Below are 23,834 nucleotides of genomic sequence, written 5' to 3'. Positions count from 1 at the left end.
CGGGATTCCCAGGGACACGCTCGGATCCCCTTCCCGGGATTCTCAGGGACACGCTCGGATCCCCTTCCCGGGATTCCCAGGGACACGCTCCGATCCCCTTCCCGGAATTCTCAGGGACACGCTCCGATCCCCTTCCCGGGATTCCCAGGGACACGCTCACATCCCCTTCCCGGGATTCCCAGGGACACGCTCGGATCCCCTTCCCGGGATTCCCAGGGACACGCTCGGATCCCCTTCCCGGGATTCCCAGGGACACGCTCACATCCCCTTCCCGGAATTCTCAGGGACACGCTCGGATCCCCTTCCCGGGATTCCCAGGGACACGCTCCGATCCCCTTCCCGGGATTCCCAGGGACACGCTCGGATCCCCTTCCCGGAATTCTCAGGGACACGCTCACATCCCCTTCCCGGAATTCCCAGGGACACGCTCACATCCCCTTCCCGGGATTCCCAGGGACACGCTCACATCCCCTTCCCGGAATTCCCAGGGACACGCTCGGATCCCCTTCCCGGGATTCCCAGGGACACGCTCCGATCCCCTTCCCGGGATTCCCCCCGCAGCGGGACAGGCCCGCACGCTCCGGGATTCGGCAGCGGGGCTGGTCTGCATTAATTTAACCTTCAGATCTCCGGGAATACTCCTGGAATCGCAGACTGGTTGGGCTGGGGGGACCTCAGAGCTCATCCGGGTTGGAAAAGAGCTCTGGGATCTTCCCAGCCCTGCCCCAGGCAGGGACCCCTCCCACCATCCCAGGGGGCTCCAAGGTTATCCAGCCCGGCCTTGGACACCCCCGGGATGGGGAGTCACTCCAGGAACACTTTCTGGGGATGCTGAGCTTTTTTCCAGCCCTGTGACAACACAATTCCAGCCTCTGACTCTCAGTTCTTCAGTCAGAGGAGGGAAAAGAGTCACAGCAGCTCCAGAGATCCTGGGAAATGCCCCCTTACCTCTGTCATCATCATTATTATTTAATATTAAATAAATATATCAACATTATATAGCAATATAATTATATAAATAATAATAATGTTAAATATTATTAATAATATCCTCCTAGCTGTTATTAATACTACTAGAATAATTAATATTTAATAATTAATATGCTCCTGGATAATAGAATAATATAGTTTAATATAATAATATAATAATTTAATAATAGTTTATAGTTATTATCATCATCATCCCGAGATATTTCAAGGAATCCAAATTTCTCACTTTTCATAAGAATATTTTACTGGGGGAGGGGGAATTCCCCCACATAAATGGTATTAAAAAAAACAAAAACAAAAAAACTAAAAACAACCTAAAAAACCCATTAAAATAACCTAAAAATGAAGAATAAAATGAAGAATGAAATGAAGAATGAAATGAAGAACAAAATGGAGAAGAAAATGGAGAAGAAAATCATGAAGAAAATCGAGAATAAAATGGAGAATGAAATGGAGAACAAAATGGAGAATAAAATGAAGAATAAAAGGGAGAATAAAATGAAGAATAAAATGGAGAATAAAATCAGAATAAAATCAAGAACAAAGCGAAGAATAAAATGAAGAATAAAATGGAGCATAAAATGGAGAGTAAAATGAAGAATAAAGAGTAAAATTTATAAAATAAGTTAAAACAAAAAATAAAAAGTAAAAAAAAAATTAAAATAAAATAAAAATAAAATAAAAATAAAAAATAAAAAAAATAAAAAAAAAAATAAAATAAAAATAAAAAATAAAATAAAAATAAAAAATAAAATAAAAATAAAAAATAAAATAAAAATAAAAAATAAAATAAAAATAAAATTAAAAAATTAAAATAAAAATCAAATAAAAATCAAATAAAAATCAAATAAAACAGGTCCTCTCCCTGTCCCAGCCCCATGCAGGTGAGCTGGGCACAAGCAACCCCATCATTAGTGAGAGAACTGATGAGCCCCCACTCACCAGGGCGATCCAGAGCACGAGGTACTCGTCGATGAAGCTGTTGAAATACTGGTCCAGGAAGAGCAGAGCTGGGCCCAGGAAAGCTGTGTCGTACAGGTGCATCTCACTCTTGGTCATGTGAGCAACCTGCAGGGGAAAGAGAGCTGCTTACAGGGGAAAAAGAGCTTCCTACAGGAGAAGAAAAGAGCATTTTAAGAAACAAGCCCAGGCCAGCCAAGGCAGAACACACAGAGCCAAAAACCCAACCCCAGTTCAAGCCACACAGCTGCAAAATATCCAGTATTTCAATCCTGTTTGAACGTGGGGTTCTACGACTGCAGGAGTTACAAGGTTTGCAGAGAAACAGCTTTTATTTAGAGCAAAGGGTGCAGCCCAGGGAAAAACCCAACGTGTTTTCCAGCCCACAACCTGTTCCTCCTGCCAGGAACAAACCAGGGAAAGGGGAGCAGAAAGGTGATTTTTTTTTTTATGTTGAAAGTCAAACTTGGAAAGTTTAGCTGAGCCTGGAAACAAAATTTACAGCTGCTAAACTTCCAATTCAGAGACTTGGAGTTTGTCTCTCCCTCCTCCACCTCTTTTTTCCCATTCCATGAGGTCCCCACCTTTCTCTGGGTATGATTTGATGATGTTTTGGTGCCCAAGTGAGGCCCTCCCACCTCCCTCCCTGCACAGATGGGCTCCCATGCTCCATCCTCCCTGCACGGCCCAGCTGGAAACGGGTCTTGGGAAGGGATAAATTCTCCTTCCACCAGGAATTCTGTCCCAGCTGCCCCAGACAGGGAGGGTGGGAGGCAGGGGCTGTTGGACCTCACTCACCTGCTCCCTGGGAATCATTTCAACCCTGTTTCCCTCCAGAGCTCGGAGTTAAACCCTCAGTGAGCTTCCCAGAGCTGTGTCACCTCCTCCCTCCCTCCCCACGAGGGGCTTTCCCAGCCCTGTCCCAGCTCTTTCCCAGCCCTGTCCCAGCTCTTTCCCAGCCCTGTCCCAGCTCTTTCCCAGCCCCTGTCCCAGCTCTTTCCCAGCCCCTGTCCCAGCTCTTTCCCAGCCCCTGTCCCAGCTCTTTCCCAGCCCTGTCCCAGCCCTGTCCCAGCTCTTTCCCAGCCCTGTCCCAGCTCTTTCCCAGCCCTGTCCCAGCTCTTTCCCAGCCCTGTCCCAGCTCTTTCCCAGCCCCTGTCCCAGCTCTTTCCCAGCCCTGTCCCAGCCCTGTCCCAGCTCTTTCCCAGCCCTGTCCCAGCTCTTTCCCAGCCCTGTCCCAGCTCTTTCCCAGCCCTGTCCCAGCCCTGTCCCAGCTCTTTCCCAGCCCTGTCCCAGCTCTTCCCCCACGAGCACGGAAGTGCTGTTTTTGTGGTGACCAGGAGCTGGGGGAGCAGAGCTGGGGACCTTCAGCTGCCCTTTCAGACACAGGAGGGCTCTGCTGCAGCTCCAGGCTCCCCAGATCGCCTCCTCGGGGCTCCAAAGGGCACAAGTTACCCACTGGAACCCCCAGGAAGTCCCAGTTTTGCCAGAAGTTTCCATGGAGCCCGGAAGGGGCGGGTCCTGCAGCACTCACCACCAGCTTGTTGGTGATCTTGGCGGAGACGCAGCCGAAGGTGAGGATGTAGAGGCAGGGGTGTCTCTCGAAGAGCTGCACGGCCGATTTCTTGTAGATCATCACGGCCAGGGCGAGCACGGCCCCAATGTGCAGGAACGGGGACAGCACGCTCGTGCCCTGCGGACAGGGAACGGGGTCAGGGAGCAGGGGAACCCCAAACACCCTCCTGGGCTGGGAAATGGGAACGGGGTCAGGGAGCAGGGGAACCCCAAACACCCTCCTGGGTTGGGAAAGGGGGTCAGAGAGCAAGGGAACTCCCCTGGGCTGGGAAATGGGAACGGGGTCAGGGAGCAGGGGAACCCCAAACACCCTCCTGGGCTGGGAAATGGGAACGGGGTCAGGGAGCAGGGGAACCCCAAACACCCTCCTGGGTTGGGAAAGGGGGTCAGAGAGCAAGGGAACTCCCCTGGGCTGGGAAATGGGAACGGGGTCAGGGAGCAGGGGAACCCCAAACACCCTCCTGGGCTGGGAAATGGGGACGGGGTCAGGCAGCAAGGGAACTCCCCTGGGCTGGGAAATGGGAACGGGGGTCAGAGAGCACAGGAACCCCAAACACCCTCCTGGGCTGGGAAATGGGAACGGGGTCAGAGAGCACGGGAACCCCAAACACCCTCCTGGGCTGGGAAATGGGAGATGAAGGGAAATTATCATGTGAAAAACAGGGTTCATAAAGCAAGGGAACTCCAAAAACCCCTCCTGGGCAGGGAAACGGGGGATGAAGTGACAGTATGGCAGGAGAAACGGGGTTCAAAAAGCAAAGGAACCTCAAAAACCCTCCTGGGCTGGGAAATGGGGGATGAAGGGAAATTATCACATGAAAAACGGGCCCCGCTGAGGCAGGGGGGGAACAGCTGAGGGGATGGATTTGGGGGAACAGGGGCTGAGGGGATGGATTTGGGGGAACAGCATCTCAGGGGGATGGATTTGGGGGAACAGGAGCTGAGGGGATGGATTTGGGGGAACAGCTGAGGGATGGATTTGGGGGAACAGCAGCTGAGGGATGGATTTGGGGGAACAGCAGCTGAAGGGATGGATTTGGGGGAACAGCAGCTGAAGGGATGGATTTGGGGGAACAGCAGCTGAGGGATGGATTTGGGGGAACAGCTGAGGGATGGATTTGGGGTGTGGGGCAGAAAACCCCTGTGAGGCAGCAGAGTCAGGAGATCTTCCCCAGCTCCTGTCCCACTGCTGGAAGGACAGTGCTCAGCTCCCAAGGACCAGAACTCCCTGAGGAATCTCCTGGGAAGGGACTTTGCACCGGATTTCAGTGTGAGCTCCCCAGGGTTGCATGTTTGGGTATTGGTATAACCTGGTTTGTGTCAGTAACTCAAACCCCCAAAATCAAAATGCTGGCACTGCTTCCAATCACCCATTTTAAACCTCTGACTCCTAAATCTGCTCTTCTTACACACACACACACAATATTAACTTGGGGCTTTTTCCCAAGCCAGGAAATGAAGTGAAAGGAAAATATTTCACCTGGAGGGGGAATAAACAAAATAAAACAAAATAAAATAAAATTAAATGAAATTAATTAAATTAAAATAAAACAAAGTAAAAAATAAAATACAAAATTAAATGAAATGAATTAAATTAAAATAAAAAATAAATAAAACAAAAATACAATGAAATTAAATTAATTAAATTAAAATAAAATAAAACAAAATGAAATTAAATTAATTTAAAAGATAAAATGAAAGTAAATTAAATTAATTAAAATAAAAATAAAATATAATAAAATAAAATTAAATTAATGAAAATAAAATAAAAATTAATAAAAAATAAATTTAATTAATTAAAATATAATAACAATAAATTAAAATAAAACACAAATAAAATGAAATTAATTAAAATAAAATAAAAAATGAAATTAAATGGAATTAAATTTAAAATAAAAGAAATTAAAAAATAAAATAAACCAAAACAAAATAAAATGAAATTAAAATAAAATAAATTAAATTAAAATTAAATAAAACAAAATAAAATAATCAAAATAGAATAAAAATAAAACAAAATAAAATAAAAACGCCAGGCGTGGCTGAGGAGGAGGAAGGGGCAGGACAAGGTACTCACTGCTATGGTGGAGCCATTTTTGCCAACTCCCCCTGTGAAGATCACACCGAAGTAGTTGGTGCAGGAGAAGATGGTTCCTGCCACAGTACAGAGAGCTGGGAATATTTTCACCTGGATATTCAGGATTGGAATCTTCATGGGAGAGAGACAAGAAGTTAAAAGGATGCACAAACAAACTGGCTTTGGGTTCAGGTTCCCCAGTGCACCCAAACACTCCACTTGTCCAGGGCTGTATTCGCTTGGCTCTGCCAACACAGGGATTGCAGTTCCTCCTGGGCACACAGGGAGACGTGTTCTCCAACAATTCCACACCAATCCTCCCTCAAGCCTCCCACAAAGCCAGGCTGATCTCCAGGCACACGAGAAGAGCCCCCAAAAGTGGGCCAAGAAACCAAGAATAGCTGCAAGTCCCTCCAGGGGAGGGAAATTCCTCCCTTGTCTCTCCTGGTTCTAAACTCCTACCTGCACCAAGACCCAGAGAAACCCTCCAGAAAGGGGCTCTGGGCTTCCAGAAAGGGGCTCTGAACCTTTGGGCATGGCCAGGGAGGTGAGGAGAGCCCAGAGGAGGCACCTTGGGGTCCCTGAGTGGGGCAGGAGGGCTGAGGCTGCCAAAGAAGGGGAAAGGAGCCCAATTTCCAAAGTTCCCTTCGGGTTTAAGTCTCAAGCAGAACAGGAGGAAGAGAAACGACAAAAAATAGCCCAAATTAAACCCCAGGAAGTTCATGGAAGGGAGTGTTTGGAGATAACTGCCCCAAACTACCCAACTTTATCTGGACCACCACGAGAAAGCTCCTCCCTGGGGAAGTGCTGTGGTGGAACTCCATGGAATAACCCAGCTCAGCCCCCCAGGGCCAGCCCTGAGGAGCCCCAGGGAGCTCCAAGTGTCTCTATTTTGCTTTCATTTCCCTCTCAGAGCAGGCAAACCAGGGAATATTTGGAGCTGGAAGCATCGAGTCCAACCTCAGACACCCCAAAACCCCACCCTGGGTGTGTTTTGTCCAGACATCCCTCGAACTTGAAGATCATTCTGGAAGATTTTGAAGATTTTTTTTTTGTTTGTTTTCTGTGACGTTCAACAGCTTCACCTCCTGATCCTCCCAGGGCAGAGCAGCCTGAACCCTTCCCACTCTCCCAACCCTGCCCTGGAGGTTCCTGCCCAGCCCGGGGCAGCTCCACAACACTCCAATGTATTTTTGCCTTGCTCAGGCTGCCTCTTTTAAGGTAAAAAAAAAAAAAAAAAGAAAGATTGTAGAGAAAAAATAAAGGCAAATAAAGCAAAAGGATGAATGGCCACGGACAGGGCATCAGCCATCGATGCCAGGAGTTCAGGGCTTCCAAGGTCTCCCCTCAACCTTCCGAAAGCGGGTCCCTCTGCCTCAGAGAGGGAACTTTGGTATTTCAAGGATGGGGTGAAATGGCTTTTACAAGCACAAAAAACCACTAACAAGCTCCAAACAGGAGTCAAGAGACATCAGAGTTGACATTTCCCCAAGGTAAGTGGAGAAAAGAACTCCCAGACACGACAAAGCCCAGAGAAAGGTGCTCAGGAAGGGGCAGGAGGGGGAAATCACAGTTAAAACCCCCCAATTTGGGCCAGTTCTGCTTCGTTAACACCCTCCTGTCCCCTGCCAGGGGCAGCAGCACCAGGGAGGGCTGAGAGGGCAGAAATAACTCATCATTAATCATTAATCACTAATGAGGAACAGCCACAGCCTGGGATCTGGGAGAGGAGGGGGATAAAAAGCTGCTAAATGGGGACAAAGTGGAAGCAGCAAAATCAAGGAAATATCAGATGATTTTAACTTTGTCCCTCTGAAATGTTCCCACAGGATGGAATTGCAGCCCCTGGATGTGAAACCAGGGGATTCCTTGGCTGTTATTCCATAGATCACTGCAGCCCAGGGAATTATTCTGACCCTCCTGGGGACTGGAAGGGTTTCATCTCAAGTCAGATCCATGGGGAACTTCCCAAAATCCATGTCAGGAATTCAAAGAAGGGACACAAAGATCCACATGGAACTTTGCAAAAACCAGGAATTCTAGGAAGTGTCATCAAGTCAAATCTATGCAGAACTTCTCAAAAACCACATCAGGAATTCAGGGAAGTGTCACCAGCCAGAGAAATCTCCAGAGACATTTTCCAGGGAAATCTCATTCTGTGTTCAGCCCTCTGAGACTCCAGGGAGCTGCTGGATCCAGGGACATCCCGGGAAAGCAGCGTTCCAGGTGAGAGCCAGCTGGGATGGTGGGAGGCGTCCCCGCCCAGGGCAGGGGTGGAATGGGATGAGCTTTAAGGTCCCTCCCAACTGCAACCATTCCAGGATTCCAGGAAACCTGGAGCAGAGGGGTTTGCCCTTGGAGCAGCTGGCCCAGGAAGCTGTTCCTGAAAGAGCTGGAGAGGGACTGGGGACAAGGGATGGAGGGACAAGACACAGGGAATGGCTTCCCACTGCCAGAGGGCAGGGTTAGAGGGGATATTGGGAAAGAATTCTTCCTGGTAGGATGTGGAGGCCCTGGAATGGATTCCCCAGAGGATGCCCCATCCCTGGGAGTGCCCAAGGCCAGGCTGGATAAACCTGGAGCAGCCTGGGATAGTGGGAGGTGTCCCTGCCCAGGGCAGGGCTGGGGCTGGATGGGATTGAAGGTCCCTTCCCACCCAACCCACTCCAGGATTCCACAATTCCAAATTTTGGTTGGGAAAATCCCGGCATGTCAATAGGAACACGTGGCAGCAGGAAGGGAACAGGGTCAGGAGAGGCTGGAAGAACCTGGATTAAAGCAAGGCTGGGATATTTTCCCAGAAAATTGCTGCCAGGAACTGCAGAGTTGGTGCTGTCAGAGTTCTGGGATCTCAAACCCCAAATAACGAGGGAATGGGCAGGAAAAGAGCCCATTTCCACCAGCTGAGGATCAGGGAAGAGACCTCAAATCCCACACCCAGCCGAGAAACCTGGGTCCCGGGAGTCCTTCCCACAGGGCTGGATCCCAGCTGGAATGTGGAGCTGTCCATGGACTCTCTGCCTGAGGAACAGCAACCTCCAGCTCCACATTTCCGAATCCTTGGTGCCTTTGGGGAGGAAAATCCCAGGAACTGCAGGACTTTTGCTTCCAACAGCAAAATAAATCAGTATATGGAATATAAACTACATAATCCATGGATTAAACAAGTTGCCCTAAACTTGCTCCCTTCATTCCTATTCTCCCAGTGATCCCAAACTCACCATCTCCCAGGAATTCTCCAGCTCCAGGAGTGTTTAAGAGGCTTTAAAAGGGAATTTATAGGGCCAGAAAGGAGGGAGCCAGGACAGGGACACCCAGTTTTATGGGATACAAGGAAAGGAAATGAATTAAAGCAACAATTCCCCAAAACCATAATCCTGCATTTTTCCCACCTGCTCTTCCCAGGGAAAAGTGGAATGTTTGAGTGCACGACCCCCTTTGGATCCCGTTATTTCCCTCCTCCCCCCAAAAACCAGAGCAAATCAAAACTCCCACCCCCAAATCCCAAATCCCATCAGACATTCCAGGGTTAGGAACGTTGCTGTGATTAGTGATTAATTATGATTATAATTAAGAACAAAGCCCATCAAGTGCCAGCTGACATGGCCTGGAGAGCCCACAGGAACACATCTATATCTATAGATTATATGGTTTTATATATATGAACATATAGATATAAAGTAGGTATTAAAACATATATAAAATAGATATATAGATATAAATAAAATAGATGCAAAATTAGATATAAAATAGATGCAATAGATTTAAATATAGATATAAATATATATAAATTATATATATAGATAAAACATATAAATATAGATATAGATATAGATATAAATATAAATCAAACATTCATTTAATCATTCAATCCCAATTTAAAATGGAAAAAAAGACAATTTGGGGTTTTTCCCCCCATATAAATCAGAGTCAGCCCCAGCCAGGCCCAATTATCCCTAAATCCTCATCCCAATTTAATGCTCCTCCACTGCCCGAAATCCATGGAGGTTTTCCCAGGATTTCCCTGAAGGCCCATCAAAATCTGGGCAATATTTGATGTTTTTCCAGGTGTAAAATAACCTTTTTTTTTTTTTTTTTTAATAGCTCTGGTCCAGCCAGAACCAGGGAATTCCACGTGATCGACTCCAAAATTCCCATTTCCCACTTCCAAGGAAAATAAATCAGGATAAAGTAAGAAGAGGAGCAGAATTACCAGAGATTGCCAAAAAGGAGGTCCTCCAATCACTGCCAGCAAATGCATGATTATTATGAAGATTTGCACTTCAGTCACATCAATTCTGATCAGTACAAAAAGAGCCAAAAAAAGCCAATTATTCCAAGCACTGAAGCAATTCCAGGCTGTTATTTGCAAGCTCAGCACAGCAGCTCTGTCATGCACCCAAAATCCAGGGAAAAGGGCAGAATTCCCCCAGAATTTAGGGAGAAAATCAGTGTTTGGGGTTTATTGGTGAACTGGACCCTGGTTATCCCAGTTATCCAGAGGAAAAGTGGATTGTCACTGCTCAGGGCGGGAATAAATATCCAGTTTGAACCTTCTCCACCAAAAAACCAGGATTTATCAGAGATGCTGGAATGCTCAGGAGGTGTTTTAATGCCTTTGGGTGTCACTGGCCTTTTAAGGGCCTTTGATTCCCTGCCTTTAATCGGAATATTCTCCCTGAGGCACCAAGTTTAAAAAGGAAACACAAATCCCTGGAGAGCTGGAACGGAAAAGGTTGGAACCAGGAGGGAGGAACCAACTGTGGGGGTGGAAAACTGGAGGAAAAGAGGGAATTTGGGGTTTTTTTTAAAGGGAATGAAAAAGTCCTGGAGGAAGGAAGAGGGAAAAGTGGGAGTGGAAATGAATAGAGGGAAGAGGAAGAAAAGAAATAGGAAAGGAAAAGAAATAAATAGAAAAAAAGGAAATAATAATAAATTGTTAAAAAAAAAAAGAAATAAAACAATAATAATAAAAATAATAACCATGAAATAAATATATTAATATATTAACATATAATTAATGTATGCAATAAAAATAAATCATAAAATACTAATGAATAATTAATAAAATGAAATAATAATCAAGAGAGAAATAGAAATAAATAAAAATAAATAGAAGTAAAGAAACATACAAGTGAAACAAAGAGGATGGACTTGCTGGTGTGTTATATATTCTATATATAATATACATAATGTTATATATAACATTATATACTATATATAATGGTATTATATACTTTATATTATATATGTATACATAACATACATATGTATAATATAATAACATTATAATAATATATTATATATATAATGTTGTATATTTTTTTATACCTTATATATATTACATATATATAATTTGTGATTTTATAGACACATAAATAAAATACATGTTATATGTATAACACATGGCTATAATATATAATGTAAATATAAAATACAGGCTATAAAACATATAAAATATAAAATATGTAACCTATATAAAATAAAAATAAAATCTAATATATTATATATTAATATACACAATATATAATATACAATACTATTTTTTTATACTCATAAAATATGGAAATTTTTTGCCTGTTGCCTTCAATGCCCTCCCAGCCCATGGAATCATTTCAGGATCAGCTCAGGTTTTCTCCCGGGGCTTTGGAAGTGGATTCTCTCATTTGGGGATCTCCAGCCTGGCCAAAATGCGGGGCTTTGGGGCAAAAATAATTTGGTTTCAGCAGCAGAACCAGGAGCAGGAGGGACAGTCCCGAGGCTGCGGCCAAATCCCACACAGACTATTTGGGATATTTGGAATATCCCCCAGAGCAGGGACAAGGGAAGGGCAACAAGGGCTTTGATACCCCTCCTGCTCTCCTGTGGATCATGGAATCTGGGAGTGCTTTGGGCTGGAGCAGCTCCATGTCCATCCCACACACCGGGATCAGGGAATCTGGGAGTGCTTTGGGCTGGAGGGACCTCAAAGACCCTTTGATTCCCCCCTGCCCTGGCTTTGGGAGGGCTGCAGTGCCTGGGACAGGCTGTGCTGAGCAGTGACCCTGTTCCTGCCCCACTGTGGCACAAAAGGCTGGAGTGGCCCTTCCATGATCAGGGCTGGAGAACAAACCCCTGGAGCTGTGGCTCACTGAGCAAATCCGAGTCAAAAAGTCAGGGAAAGAAAAGCAGGAAGCAGAGAAAGGCCCCTGGTCCTACATTCAGTGCCTGGTTTAATTCCTGCCATCACAAGAGTGACGCCCACGGACCCGCGGGACAGCAAAGGGATTTCCAGGCAAGGAGGGAAGGAGCCAGTTCCAAGCTGCTCTCCTCTCCCTGTGTCTTCTCTATTCCCCCTCATTTCAATCCTGCATCCCAGGATCCAGGTGGGAAGAGCAGGAATGCCAGGAGAAGCCTCAGAACTGGGTTATTTTTAGGAAGGGGGATATTTTCAGCCACTTCCTCCTCCCTGCCGGGTTCTGTGCCTGATGTTTCCTGACCAAACCCGTCCTGTCCACGCTGCCCAAACACCTGGGACATCCAGATCCATGAAAACGGGGCAAAGGAAACAATCCCTTCTCCCAAGGCACTCCCACGCCACAACAGAGGGATGGGAAGTTTCCTGGGGCAGGGGACACAAGGGGACACAAGGAAAGCAGGTCCCAAACCCTTCAAAGGAACCCAGGGCTCTGTCAGCGGCTGCACAAACAAACAGGAGAGCCCCTGACGGGATCTGAGATCCGGGATGGGAGTAGGGAGATCCTGGATGGGGCTTTGAGATCTCCAGGAACATTCCGGCAAAGGAGGAGAACAAAGGGCTGATGGAGACAAAGCAAAGGCTCTGACTCAACATCTCACACAAAGGGCCCTGATGGAACAATCCGATGGCAGGGCTGGGAAAACCTGAAAACAAGGCTGGAAAAAACTGGGAAAACCCTGAAAATAAGGCTGGAAAACGCTGATTCCAGAGCAAAGTGACAGGCACTAAATAATTAATAATAATTAAATGAGGAATAACAACCAGGAGCTCTGCAGGAGGGAGAAGGGAGTGGGTCAGGCAGTGCCAACGCTGCCCCAGGCTGAACCAAGGGCTGGAAACGGGAATATCCGAGGGTTTAATCCACACAAAGCCAGGGAAGCAGCAAAGCTGGGAGTTGTAAAAGCCCGCTTCAGCCCTGCCTGAATTCCCAAGGCAGCAGAAGGTCTACAGAGCTTCCAGGGGCTCCCATTCCTGCAGAGACACGGAAACGTCTCCCTCTCTTTCCACCCTGCCTTGGGACAAACTGGAAAGCAGAGGAATTGCCAGTTTTCCAACTATTGTGCAGTTTTCCAGCAGAAGATCCACAGCATCCCAGACTGGTTTGGGTTGGACCTTAAATCCCATCCCATTCCACCCCTGCCCTGGGCAGGGACACCTCCCACCATCCCAGGGGGATCCAACCTGGCCTTGGGCACTTCCAGGGATGAGGCAGCCACAGCTTTAAGGTCCCTTCCTAACCAAACCATCCTGGGATTCCAGGATTCTGGGATTCCAGAGGAGCCCCTCTGCTCTGGAGCCAGGCAGGCTGAGAGAGCTGGGAATGTTCCCCTGGAGAAGAGAAAGCTCCAGAGAGACCTTGGAGCCTCTTCCAGGGCCTCTCTCTTCCAGGAGAGCTGGAGAGGGACTGGGGACAAGGGATGGAGGGACAGGACACAGGGAATGGCTTCCCACTGCCAGAGATGGGATATTGGGAAGGAATTCCTGGCTGGGAGGGTGGGGAGGCCCTGGGACTCTGGGATGGAATTCCCAGAGGATGTCCCATCCCTGGAAGTGTCCAAGGCCAGGCTGGAGCAGCCTGGGATGGTGGGAGGTGTCCCTGCCCAGGGCAGGGATGGGACTGGATGGGATCTGAGGTCCCTCCAAGCCAACCCATCCAGGATTCCATGGGAATGCTCTGCCTGGCCCAGGCTCTGCAGGCACTGGACAAACATCTCGTGGAATGGCCAAGGTGGGACCTTTTCCCCCTGGACCCTGCAGCAGCTCCTCTGCTCTGCTCCCGTGGAAAACTCCTCATCCAGCTCCAGCAATTCCCTCTCCTCCCACAATTCCAGCTCTTCCTGTCCCACAGCCAGAGCAAGGAATATCCCCCCACGATTGGATTTTATGGCTCTTTTCCCCCCAGGGGCTCCCTGGGCCCTCGCTTCTGTCCCAGCCTGGAATCCTGATGGAGCTTCTCCTCCCTTTCCTGGCCCAATTCCCGTTTCCCCACACTGTTCCCAGCCTTCCAGGGATTATCAGCAAAGCATTTCTAAATTCCTGGCATTTCTGGCACCTGATCCCTCCAAGTGGTTATTATTATTAAAATATACTATATAATAATGTTATATGTAAATAATATTAAATGTGTAAATGTTAAATACTATAATGATGGTGATGGTAATAATAATAATAATAATAATATTAATAATAATAAAGAAGAAAAGGGAGGAAAAGAGAGGGAAAAGAAAGGAAAAAGAAGGGAAAAAGAAAGAATAAAATAAAATAAATAAAATAAAATAAAAGCCAAACAGTTCTTGTTTCTGGTGGGAAAGTGTTGAAATGGCAGCAACAAAAAGGTTCCTCCAGCTTTAAATAGTTCCAACATGATTCCGTTCCTACCCTGAGAGATTCTCCTGCCTGGCCTTGAGGTGAAGCCAAAACTGGGATAAAATAGGGAGGAATCTTTAAATCAACCTTTTGTGTTGAACAGGCAGCTTTGGAGTAAACAACAACTGAAATACTTAAAAATAGTTTAAAAAATACCTTTTTTTCCAGTTAATTTGAGTTTTTCCCTGCTCATTTTTTCTCCTTGTGTTAAATATTAAATATTAAAATATTTATTACAAAGCAGCATATATAATATTTATTAATAATATATAATATGTTGTATATATTATCTATAAAATATATGTTATTATATATAATAATATATAATAGATACATATACACTAAATATTATAATACACATAAGCCAAAACTGGGATAAAGAGGAGCCTTTAAATCACACTTTTGTGTTGAACAAGCAGCTTTTGAGCAAAAAACCAAATATAAAAAAAAAAAAAAACATTTTTTCCAGTTCATTTGAATTTTTTTCCTGCTCGTTTTTTAATATTTTAAAATAAAATAAAAAACTTTTTTCCAGTTCATCTGAATTTTTCCCCGCTCGTTTTTTTCCAGTCAATCTGAATTTTTCCCTGCTCGTTTTTTTCCAGTCAATCTGAATTTTTCCCTGCTCGTTTTTTTCCAGTTCATCTGAATTTTTCCCTGCTCGTTTTTTTCCAGTCAATCTGAATTTTTCCCTGCTCTTTTTTTCCAGTCAATCTGAATTTTTCCCTGCTCTTTTTTTCCAGTCAATCTGAATTTTTCCCTGCTCTTTTTTTCCAGTCAATCTGAATTTTTCCCTGCTCGTTTTTTTCCAGTCAATCTGAATTTTTCCCTGCTCGTTTTTTTCCAGTCAATCTGAATTTTTCCCTGCTCGTTTTTTTCCAGTTCATCTGAATTTTTCCCTGCTCGTTTTTTTCCAGTTCATCTGAATTTTTCCCTGCTCGTTTTTTTCCAGTTCATCTGAATTTTTCCCTGCTCGTTTTTTTCCAGTTCATCTGAATTTTTCCCTGCTCGTTTTTTTCCAGTTCATCTGAATTTTTCCCTGCTCGTTTTTTTCCAGTCAATCTGAATTTTTCCCTGCTCGTTTTTTTCCAGTTCATTCGAATTTTTCCCTGCTCGTTTTTTTCCAGTTCATCTGAATTTTTCCCTGCTCGTTTTTTCCAGTTCATCTGAATTTTTTCCCTGCTCGTTTTTTCCAGTTCATCTGAATTTTTTCCCTGCTCGTTTTTTTCCAGTCAATCTGAATTTTTCCCTGCTCGTTTTTTTTTCCAGTTCATCTGAATTTCTCCCTGCTCGTTTTTTTCCAGTTCATCTGAATTTTTCCCTGCTCCTTTTTTTCCAGTTCATCTGAATTTTTCCCTGCTCGTTTTTTTCCAGTCAATCTGAATTTTTCCCTGCTCGTTTTTTTCCAGTCAATCTGAATTTTTCCCTGCTCGTTTTTTTCCAGTCAATCTGAATTTTTCCCTGCTCGTTTTTTTCCAGTCAATCTGAATTTTTCCCTGCTCGTTTTTTTTCCAGTTAATCTGAATTTTTCCCTGCTCTTTTTTTCCAGTTAATCTGAATTGTCTCTGCTGGTGTTTCCCCCCCGGGGGAGGTGCCAGAGCCCAGGCAGACCCGCTCAAACGCTGGGAAGCCCCAGAGCAGGGGTTTCGGAGGGCAGTGCATGACAGAGGTGCCGGCCCCGCTCGGCCGAGCCTCCGGCACATCCCGGGAATGTTTTACCGTGCAATTCCAGACCCAGGGTCCCAGAATTCCCGAGAGCAGCTGGATGGCCACAGTGCAGAGCACGGACTCTGTCACATCGAATCTACGCCGGAGAGAATTCCTGAGAGCCTGCCCGGAGCTCGCCCCGCCCGGGAGACTCCCGGGATCCGGGATTCCCAAATCCACACGGATTGGGGACAGGGTAAAGGACAGGACGAGGGGCAACAGCCCAAATAAACCAAAGGGGAAGGAGGGAATGGGAATGGGGGATACACCTGGAAACTTCCCAGGAGACTCCCGGGATCCGGGATTCCCAAATCCACACGGATTGGGGACGGGGTAAAGGACAGGACGAGGGGCAACGGCCCAAATAAACCAAAGGGGAAGGAGGGAATGGGAATGGGGGATACACCTGGAACCTTCCCAGGAGCTTCCCAGGATCCACGATCCCCAGATCCGCAGGGATTGGGGACAGGGTGAAGGGGCAAAGCTCCAATAAACCAAAGGGGAAGAAAGGAACAGGACTGGGGGATACACCTGGAACCTTCCCAGAGCTCTGCCCTTCCCAGGAGCTTCCCAGGATCCCCAGATCCGCAGGGATTGGGGGCAGGTCAACGAGCCCAAATAAACAAAGGGGAACAAAGGAGTGGGAATGGGGGACACACCTGGAACCTTCCCCCAGGAAATCGAGGGTTTGACCCAAACCGAGGGGGAAATGAGGGCATGGAGGGAAATTCCTTGGGGAAATGAGGGAATGGAGGGAAATTCCTTGGGGGAAATGAGGGAATGGAGGGAAATTCCTTGGGGGAAATGAGGGAATGGAGGGAAATTCCTTGCTTGGAATGAAAGAGAGATCATGAATAATGCTAAACAATGATGAAAATAAAGAAATAATAAAAGTAACGCATATAAATTAAATAATAAATAATAAATAAATAGTAAATAACAAACACCTAAAAATAAAACAATAGGAATAAATGAAAATAATAAATAATAACAAATAAATAACCCATAAATAAATAAATAAATAATAAAAATCTCATAAAGAAGCAAACAAATCCCCAGCCAGGCAGAGCCCAGGACTCTCCTGCCCTGCCCCCCAGTGACACTAAATCCATTTATTTTGTCACCTGGAGTCGGTTCTGCTGTTTGGGAGGAGCAGAAACGCTGATTTTATCCCAAGTTTCCACCTGGGAGGGACAGGAAGAGGTTCCTTGGGAAATGCTGCTCCCAGGACCCCGCTCAGGGGAACCACCCCCCGTTCCCTGAACCCATTCATTGTTCAGCCCAGCAGAAAGGGAGGAACAAACATGAAAAATGACCCACATCGATACATTTATAAATAAATAAATGCATAAATAAATGTGTCGTTAAAATACAGTTATATAAATAAAGTTATAAACAAATGTATTTTAAATATTTTTAAATAAATAATTTATGAATAAAAAGATGAAAATAGAGAATATATATAAATTTAGAAATAAAAATCTATATATTTAAAATATTTGTAAATAAATAACTTTATAAATAAATATGTGTTCTAAATACTTAAAAGTAAATTTATAAATAAAATTATGAAAATAAAGAATATAAATTTACAAATAAAATCTATATCTTTAAAATACTTGTAAATAAAGTTATAAATGTATTTGAATATTTATAAATCAATAAATTTATAAATAAAGTTATAAATAAAAATATGAAAAGTAGCAACTATATAAATAAACCTATATATTTAAAATATTTGTAAATAAATTTATAACTAAAACACATTTAAAATAACAATAAATAAACAAAATGTACATTTTAAATCTTTATAGATAAATTTATAAATAAAATATGAAAATGAATATTATAAATAAATTTATAAATAAACCTATATATTTAAAATCTTTATATAATCTTTATAGAAAATCTTTATAAATTTATAAATGACAAAATAGATACATTTAAAAATAAATAATATAAATAAATTTATAAATAAACCTATATATTTAAAATCCTTATATAATCTTTATAGAAAATCTTTACAAATAAAGAAATTTATAAATTAAATACATAAAATAAATAAACTTATAATACAGAAATAAATTTATAAATAAACTCGTAAAATAAATAAATTTATAAATAACCTCATAAATAAAATTTAAACTACTTATAAATAAATGTATCAACTTTAAAATATTTATCACTAAATTTATAAATTACAAATATGACAGATAAAAATACACTGTGGCAAAGAGAGCCACAGAGACCCCCAGTCCTGATAAAATGCTCAGGATCAAGGCTCTGGTTTGGGGGCAGCTGAGCCCTGCCCTGGGGGGGAACCCAAACCGAGTTTTCCTGGGAAAACAATCCCCACCCACAGGAACTGAACTCCTACACTGGAGACGGCTCCGGAATCAAGTCCCTCACCACAAATCCATGGATTTATGGCACATTTGGAACACCCTGGGCAGCCCCAGGGCAGGTTTGTTTGTGCACCACCCTCCTCTTCCTCCTCCACAGAACATTCCTATTATCATTATCATCATCATCATCATCATTACTATTATTAAAATAATAATATCAAACATTCAATGAAATCTTCAATGAAATCATCCACAGCCTCCAATCCCAGCAGACAAGGAAAACACTCCCGACCTCAAAAAACAGGAGTTCTGGGGCTGGAAAACACCCATTGCACCAGAAAACTGATCCGTGTGGGACCCAGAGCAGGAAATCCAGGGAAAGCTTGGAGCTCTCCAAGATGAACTCTGGGATGGGGGTGATATCTGAGGTCCCTTCCAACCCAAACCATTCCAGCATTCCAGGATTCCAGGATTCCCAGCTGCCCTGCAGACTCCATCTCAGCTCGGACAGGAATGGGCGGCTCCAGCCCCAAATCCCTGGATGTGGGACATTCCCAGAGCCAGGCTGGGGGTGCTCCCGACACCCCTACACCTCTTCCAGCACCTCCTACATCCCACTGGGATACACCTGGATCTGGAAGAACCAGAGTCAGTGATTCCACCTGGGCTCCAGGGAAGGGTCGGAAAATTCCCTGCAGGATTTGTGCCCCATATTCTCCAATGCTTGGGAAAGCCTCAAACTTTCCCTGGAGTTCTTGCTCAGGATCCCAGGACTGGGATAAGGCAGGAATCCCCTTCTTGGAGAACCTCAAACCAAAGGCACAATGCATGTTCCTAAAGCATCAGATCTGCTCCCACAGGGACACAAGGAATTCCAGTTGGATTTTTGGGATGTGCAGGAGCACATTCCCTGTTTCCCAAGCGGAGGAGCCCCAGGGATGGCCCAGCTGAACCAGGACTGAGCTCGAGCCCAGAACCCCCAGGAACCAGTTCCCGAGCCAGGAACCAGGAGAGCAAAGGGATCCTTGGGGCTGCTCCAACGTGGAATCTCCTCCTGCAGTTCAGGATCCCCTTTTTCTTTCCCCAGGTGTGAATTCCCGCTCTTCCAGGAGCCCATTCCCATGTCAGGTGTCTGTTTTTAAACCAAACTCCTGCTCAGAGCTCCATCCTCGGCATTCCCTGCTGAGTTTATTGGATTGAGTTTTCCTGCCCAACTGCCTTGGAGACACTTCCTGCCTCCTCCTGGGGAATTCTGGAGCAACACTGACCCCTGGCTATTCATTGGAGCTGTTCCCCCAACTCCAGCTGCCCTTCGAGGAGCTCATTCTCTGCCCAGATCCAATAAAACCATGGGATCATGTTATCAGTCAGATCCAGGACCAACCCAAAAGATGGCTCCAAATCCCAGAGCAGCTCAGGGATCTGCCCTGGGGAAGGTGGGATCTGTCTTTCCCAGGGGGAAGGGAAAGACCCAGCCCAGTTTGATGGATTCAATTACTGGGCACAATTAAACAGTTTTCCTCCTCCACCTGCAGGATTCTGTGGGAATTTCACGGGAGTGCTCCAATTTTTCCTCCTCCCTCAGGGTGAACTCCACAGGGTCTGAGCTCTGCTCAGCTCCAAGACAGGGACAGCAGAGGGAATCATGGAATGGCTGGGGTTGGAAAAGCCCTCTGAGATCATCAAGTCTAACCATCAACCCACCCCCACCACTAAAACTGTCCCCAGGGGCCACATCCACAGGGATTTTAAATCCCCCCGGGGGTGGGGACTCCAAACCCCCCTGGGCAGCCCCTTCCCGTGCTTTACAGCCCTTTCCAGGCAGGAATTTCCCCAATATCCAACCTGACCCTCCCTGGCTCAGCCTGAGGCCGTTCCCTCTCCTCCTGTCCCTTGTTCCCTGGGAGCAGAGCCCGACCCCAACCTGCTCCCCCCTCCTGTCAGGGAATTCCAGAGGGAGAAGGTCCCCCCTGATCCTCCTTTTCCCAGGATGAGCCCCCCCAGCTCCCTCAGGGCTTCTCCAGCCCCTTCCCAGCTCCCTTCCCATCCCTGGACTCTCCAGGGATCCCTTTGGCACCAGCTGCTCGTTCCCATATCCCACATCCCAATCCTGGGTTATCCCAACCCCCCAGTGCCAAGGGCATTCCCAGCACTCCAGGCCCACATTCCCAGCTCCAGGCCCACATTCCCAGCGCTCCAGGCCCACATTCCCAGCGCTCCAGGCCCACATTCCCAGCTCCAGGCCCACATTCCCAGCGCTCCAGGCCCACATTCCCAGCGCTCCAGGCCCACATTCCCAGCTCCAGGCCCACATTCCCAGCGCTCCAGGCCCACATTCCCAGCACTCCAGGCCCACATTCCCAGCTCCAGGCCCACATTCCCAGTGCTCCAGGCCCACATTCCCAGCTCCAGGCCCACATTCCCAGCGCTCCAGGCCCACATTCCCAGCTCCAGGCCCACATTCCCAGCTCCAGCAGGGCCAGCTCAGGGGGGTTGGTGGCTCGGCCCTGCCTTGGCTCCCGATGGGTTTCCCTGTCCCTGGAATTCTGCAGGAGGTGTTTGGGGTGAGTTTGGGGCTGCCCTGGGATGGCCTTGGATTCTCCCGAGGGTTTTGTGGCTGGAGCAGGATCTGCCCATGGATTGAGCCCAGGGAGCCTTTCCTGGCACATCCTGGAATTCTCTGCTCCCAGGGAAGATCCCACAGAGCTGGAGGAGTCTCCAGACACGACTATTGTTGAACACAAAGTGCTTTTTGTGCCATTGTTGGAAGCTTCTGGATTAGGAGAAAACCTCAGGGCATTGGGGAATTCTGGTCAGGATTCCCATGAATTCAACATCCATTTCTGGATTTCCTTTGGAAGAGGATGATGATGATAATAATAATAATGATGGTAATAATCATAAATATATATATATAAAGTAAAATTTATAAAATAAATATGATACAATGAATAAAATGTAAATAAATATAAAATATTAACATATAAAATAATTTTTAATTACTATTACTATTATTCCCCACAGACAAACCAGCCAACACTTCACCTGACACAGTAACTTGTCTTTCCCTATTTTTTAGGGCTTTTCTACCAGGCCAAGCTGCCCCTGCACTTCCCATTCCAGGCTTGAGCTGTGGCAGGGGTGACTCCCCGAGCTCTCCCTCTCCCTCTGCTCTTCCCCAGCTCCTTTATCCCATAATCTCTGCACTGAAATCCAAGTTCTTGGGCCTGATCCCATCACCAAATACAATAATGGATCAATCTGGGCCCTCTCCTGCTGCTCTGGGACAATCCAGTGTCCCACATTCCCAACACATCCCCTGCACACCCTGAGGATCCAGAGTTCCTCCATGGAACAGCTCCTGCCTCCTGTCCCACATTCCCAACACATCCCCTGCACACCCTGAGGACCCAGAGTTCCTCCACGGAACAGCTCCTGCCTGCAGTGCTCCCTGACCCCTCACCCTGAGGCTGAGCCAACTCCTCCTGCTCCAGCAGCACAGGAGGGAAGGGAGAGCTCCAACAAACCAGCCCCGACCAGCAGGAATCACCCACCGGGAGAACAATCCCGGGGTTTGCCAGGACAAGGAACAATCCCAGGGTTTGCCAGGACAAGGAACAATCCCAGGGTTTGCCAGGACAAGGAACAATCCCAGGGTTTGCCAGGACAAGGAAGGTCAGCCCCTGGAAAGCAGGAGCCTGGGGCCCAGGGAGAATAAATGGGTTCATTGCCTGGGGCAGGGGCACTCCAAACAATGACCCACAGTGTGGGGGCTTTGGGCCTTCTCTGAACTGATGGAGCATCACGTTTTTATATTATATATTTATAGATGGGATTTATTTTAGATTATATTTATAGTATATAAAATTATAATTAATTTTTATAATCATATAAATTTGTATTATACATATTATCTATAATATTTTCTATTTAGATATATTATATTTTTATATTTTATAGTGTATGTTTATATATTTTATGTTTATATTTAGATATAATATTATATTTCTATATTTTATAGTTTATATTTATCTATTTATATTATATTCATATATTATATTTTATATTTATCCACTTGTATTTTATATTATATTCATATATTATATTTTATACCTATATTTTTATATTTTATACCTATATTTTTATATTTTATATTATATTTATAATATATTCTATTATCTGTAATCTATTTTATTACATTTATTTTATATTACAAGGCTGATCTGCCACAAAAATGCTGCCCCCAAAGTGCTGACCCTCCCAACAACCCAGCCCCAAAGTCAAGCACATGCCAAGGTTGGGGTTTGGTTTTTGTGTTCTTTGCTCAACAACCAGAAATCTTGGTTTGTCAGGGCCCTGGAAGTTCCAAGGGAGCCAAAAGCACTCAGACCTTTGGTACAGAATCAAAGTGAGACCCAAAAACAGGAAAAAAATCAGAGCCAGGTGTCATTGGAAAGATTTCAGCACCAGGACAGAACATTCCAGTCAATCTGCTTTGGTGCAATGAGGGGTAGAACAGGAATAGAGGAGAAATCTGGATTGTTTAATTTTCTTCCTCCAACACACACTGAAAACTGCTCCAAATCCTGAAAGTTTGGAGCAGAACCCCAAACTTCTCGAGAGAATCTGCACTCTCAAAGCAGTGTCCTGCCAATAAAAGCTGCCATGGACAAGAGGCCCATCTTTGTGCTGGTTTAGCAGCACCTGGGTACCTACAAATCCAGGATGATAAACTGTGAATAACACTCTGTACCTACAAATCCAGGATGATAAACTGTGAATAACACTCTGTACCTACAAATCCAGGATGATAAACTGTGAATAACACTCTGTCAGACTCTTGGGTGGGGCTGTTGTAGAATTGTTTCCAAATCCCACAAACTGAGGGCAAATTTCAGTTCCCAGCTGCCAACCCCCACCCCCCCCATTCTGCAGCCCATTTATTTGAAATAAATTTGTTAACCCTAGGGATGCAAACAGAGAATAAATCCTCAAATAAAACACATTTATTTCCCCACTAAGGCCAGAGAATCCTTGTGTTCCACCCCCCACCTAGCAGGAAAAGGGATTTCAGCTCTTCACTTCCCTAGCATTGCAACTTTCATTCCATCATTAACAGAATTCTCATTCCATATGAACAGAGTTTTCACTCCATATGAACAGAATCCCAGCCTACACCAACCCAAAGGGGTTCAGGACTTTAACCTGGAGGCTCAGTCTCAGTTATTCCAGAGAATCCGAGGAGTTGTGGTCAATAACAAACATTAACTGCACGTCACAGCAGCACCAAGATTAACTGAGTGCTAAAGCCACACTGCCACCACCTGACCAAACCCTCCTGGCATGGAACAGCAGCTACTTCCCATTCTTTCTTCAGCTTTAGATCACATCAAAAAGCTCCTAATTAACCACCAGGACAAAAGGAGACTTCACAAGCAACACCTGGGACAAATCCCACAGCAGCTGCCACGAGCTCTGAGGGTCTCCACGGACACACACGATTTTCTACAGCTCTAGGGAGGGGAACGTGGGCACAGAGGGCACAGAGGGCACAGAGTGGGCAGGGAATGAGGCAGAGAAC

The 23,834-nt window shown here is 45.4% G+C and overlaps 1 protein-coding gene across 4 annotated transcripts in view; it reads right to left on the bottom strand.

The window, feature by feature from the left end:
* Positions 1 to 23,834, bottom strand: part of CEPT1 (choline/ethanolamine phosphotransferase 1) — a 33,449-nt gene that overhangs the window by 1,655 nt on the left and 7,960 nt on the right. The window contains exons 1-5 of one of the 4 annotated variants that reach the window (XM_051808757.1): positions 16,198 to 17,268; positions 15,921 to 16,059; positions 5,597 to 5,728; positions 3,482 to 3,640; positions 1,933 to 2,058 (exon numbers count right to left, since the gene is read on the bottom strand). In XM_051808757.1, the coding sequence (XP_051664717.1) occupies positions 1,933 to 2,058; positions 3,482 to 3,640; positions 5,597 to 5,728; positions 15,921 to 16,059; positions 16,198 to 16,760 (1,119 nt within the window). In that variant the 5' untranslated portion in view covers positions 16,761 to 17,268. Of the gene's footprint in view, positions 1 to 1,932; positions 2,059 to 3,481; positions 3,641 to 5,596; positions 5,729 to 9,809; positions 9,895 to 15,920; positions 17,276 to 23,834 lie in introns of those variants that run through there. The other 3 variants (XM_051808755.1, XM_051808756.1, XM_051808754.1) reach the window with 3 other exon arrangements.

The sequence above is a fragment of the Manacus candei genome, unplaced genomic scaffold (assembly GCF_025592945.1).
Source record: "Manacus candei isolate 608988 ecotype Guabito, Panama unplaced genomic scaffold, ASM2559294v1 h1tg000073l, whole genome shotgun sequence".
In the NCBI taxonomy this organism is placed as follows: Eukaryota; Metazoa; Chordata; class Aves; order Passeriformes; family Pipridae; genus Manacus; species Manacus candei.
This window is presented reverse-complemented; position numbering and strand designations above follow the sequence as displayed.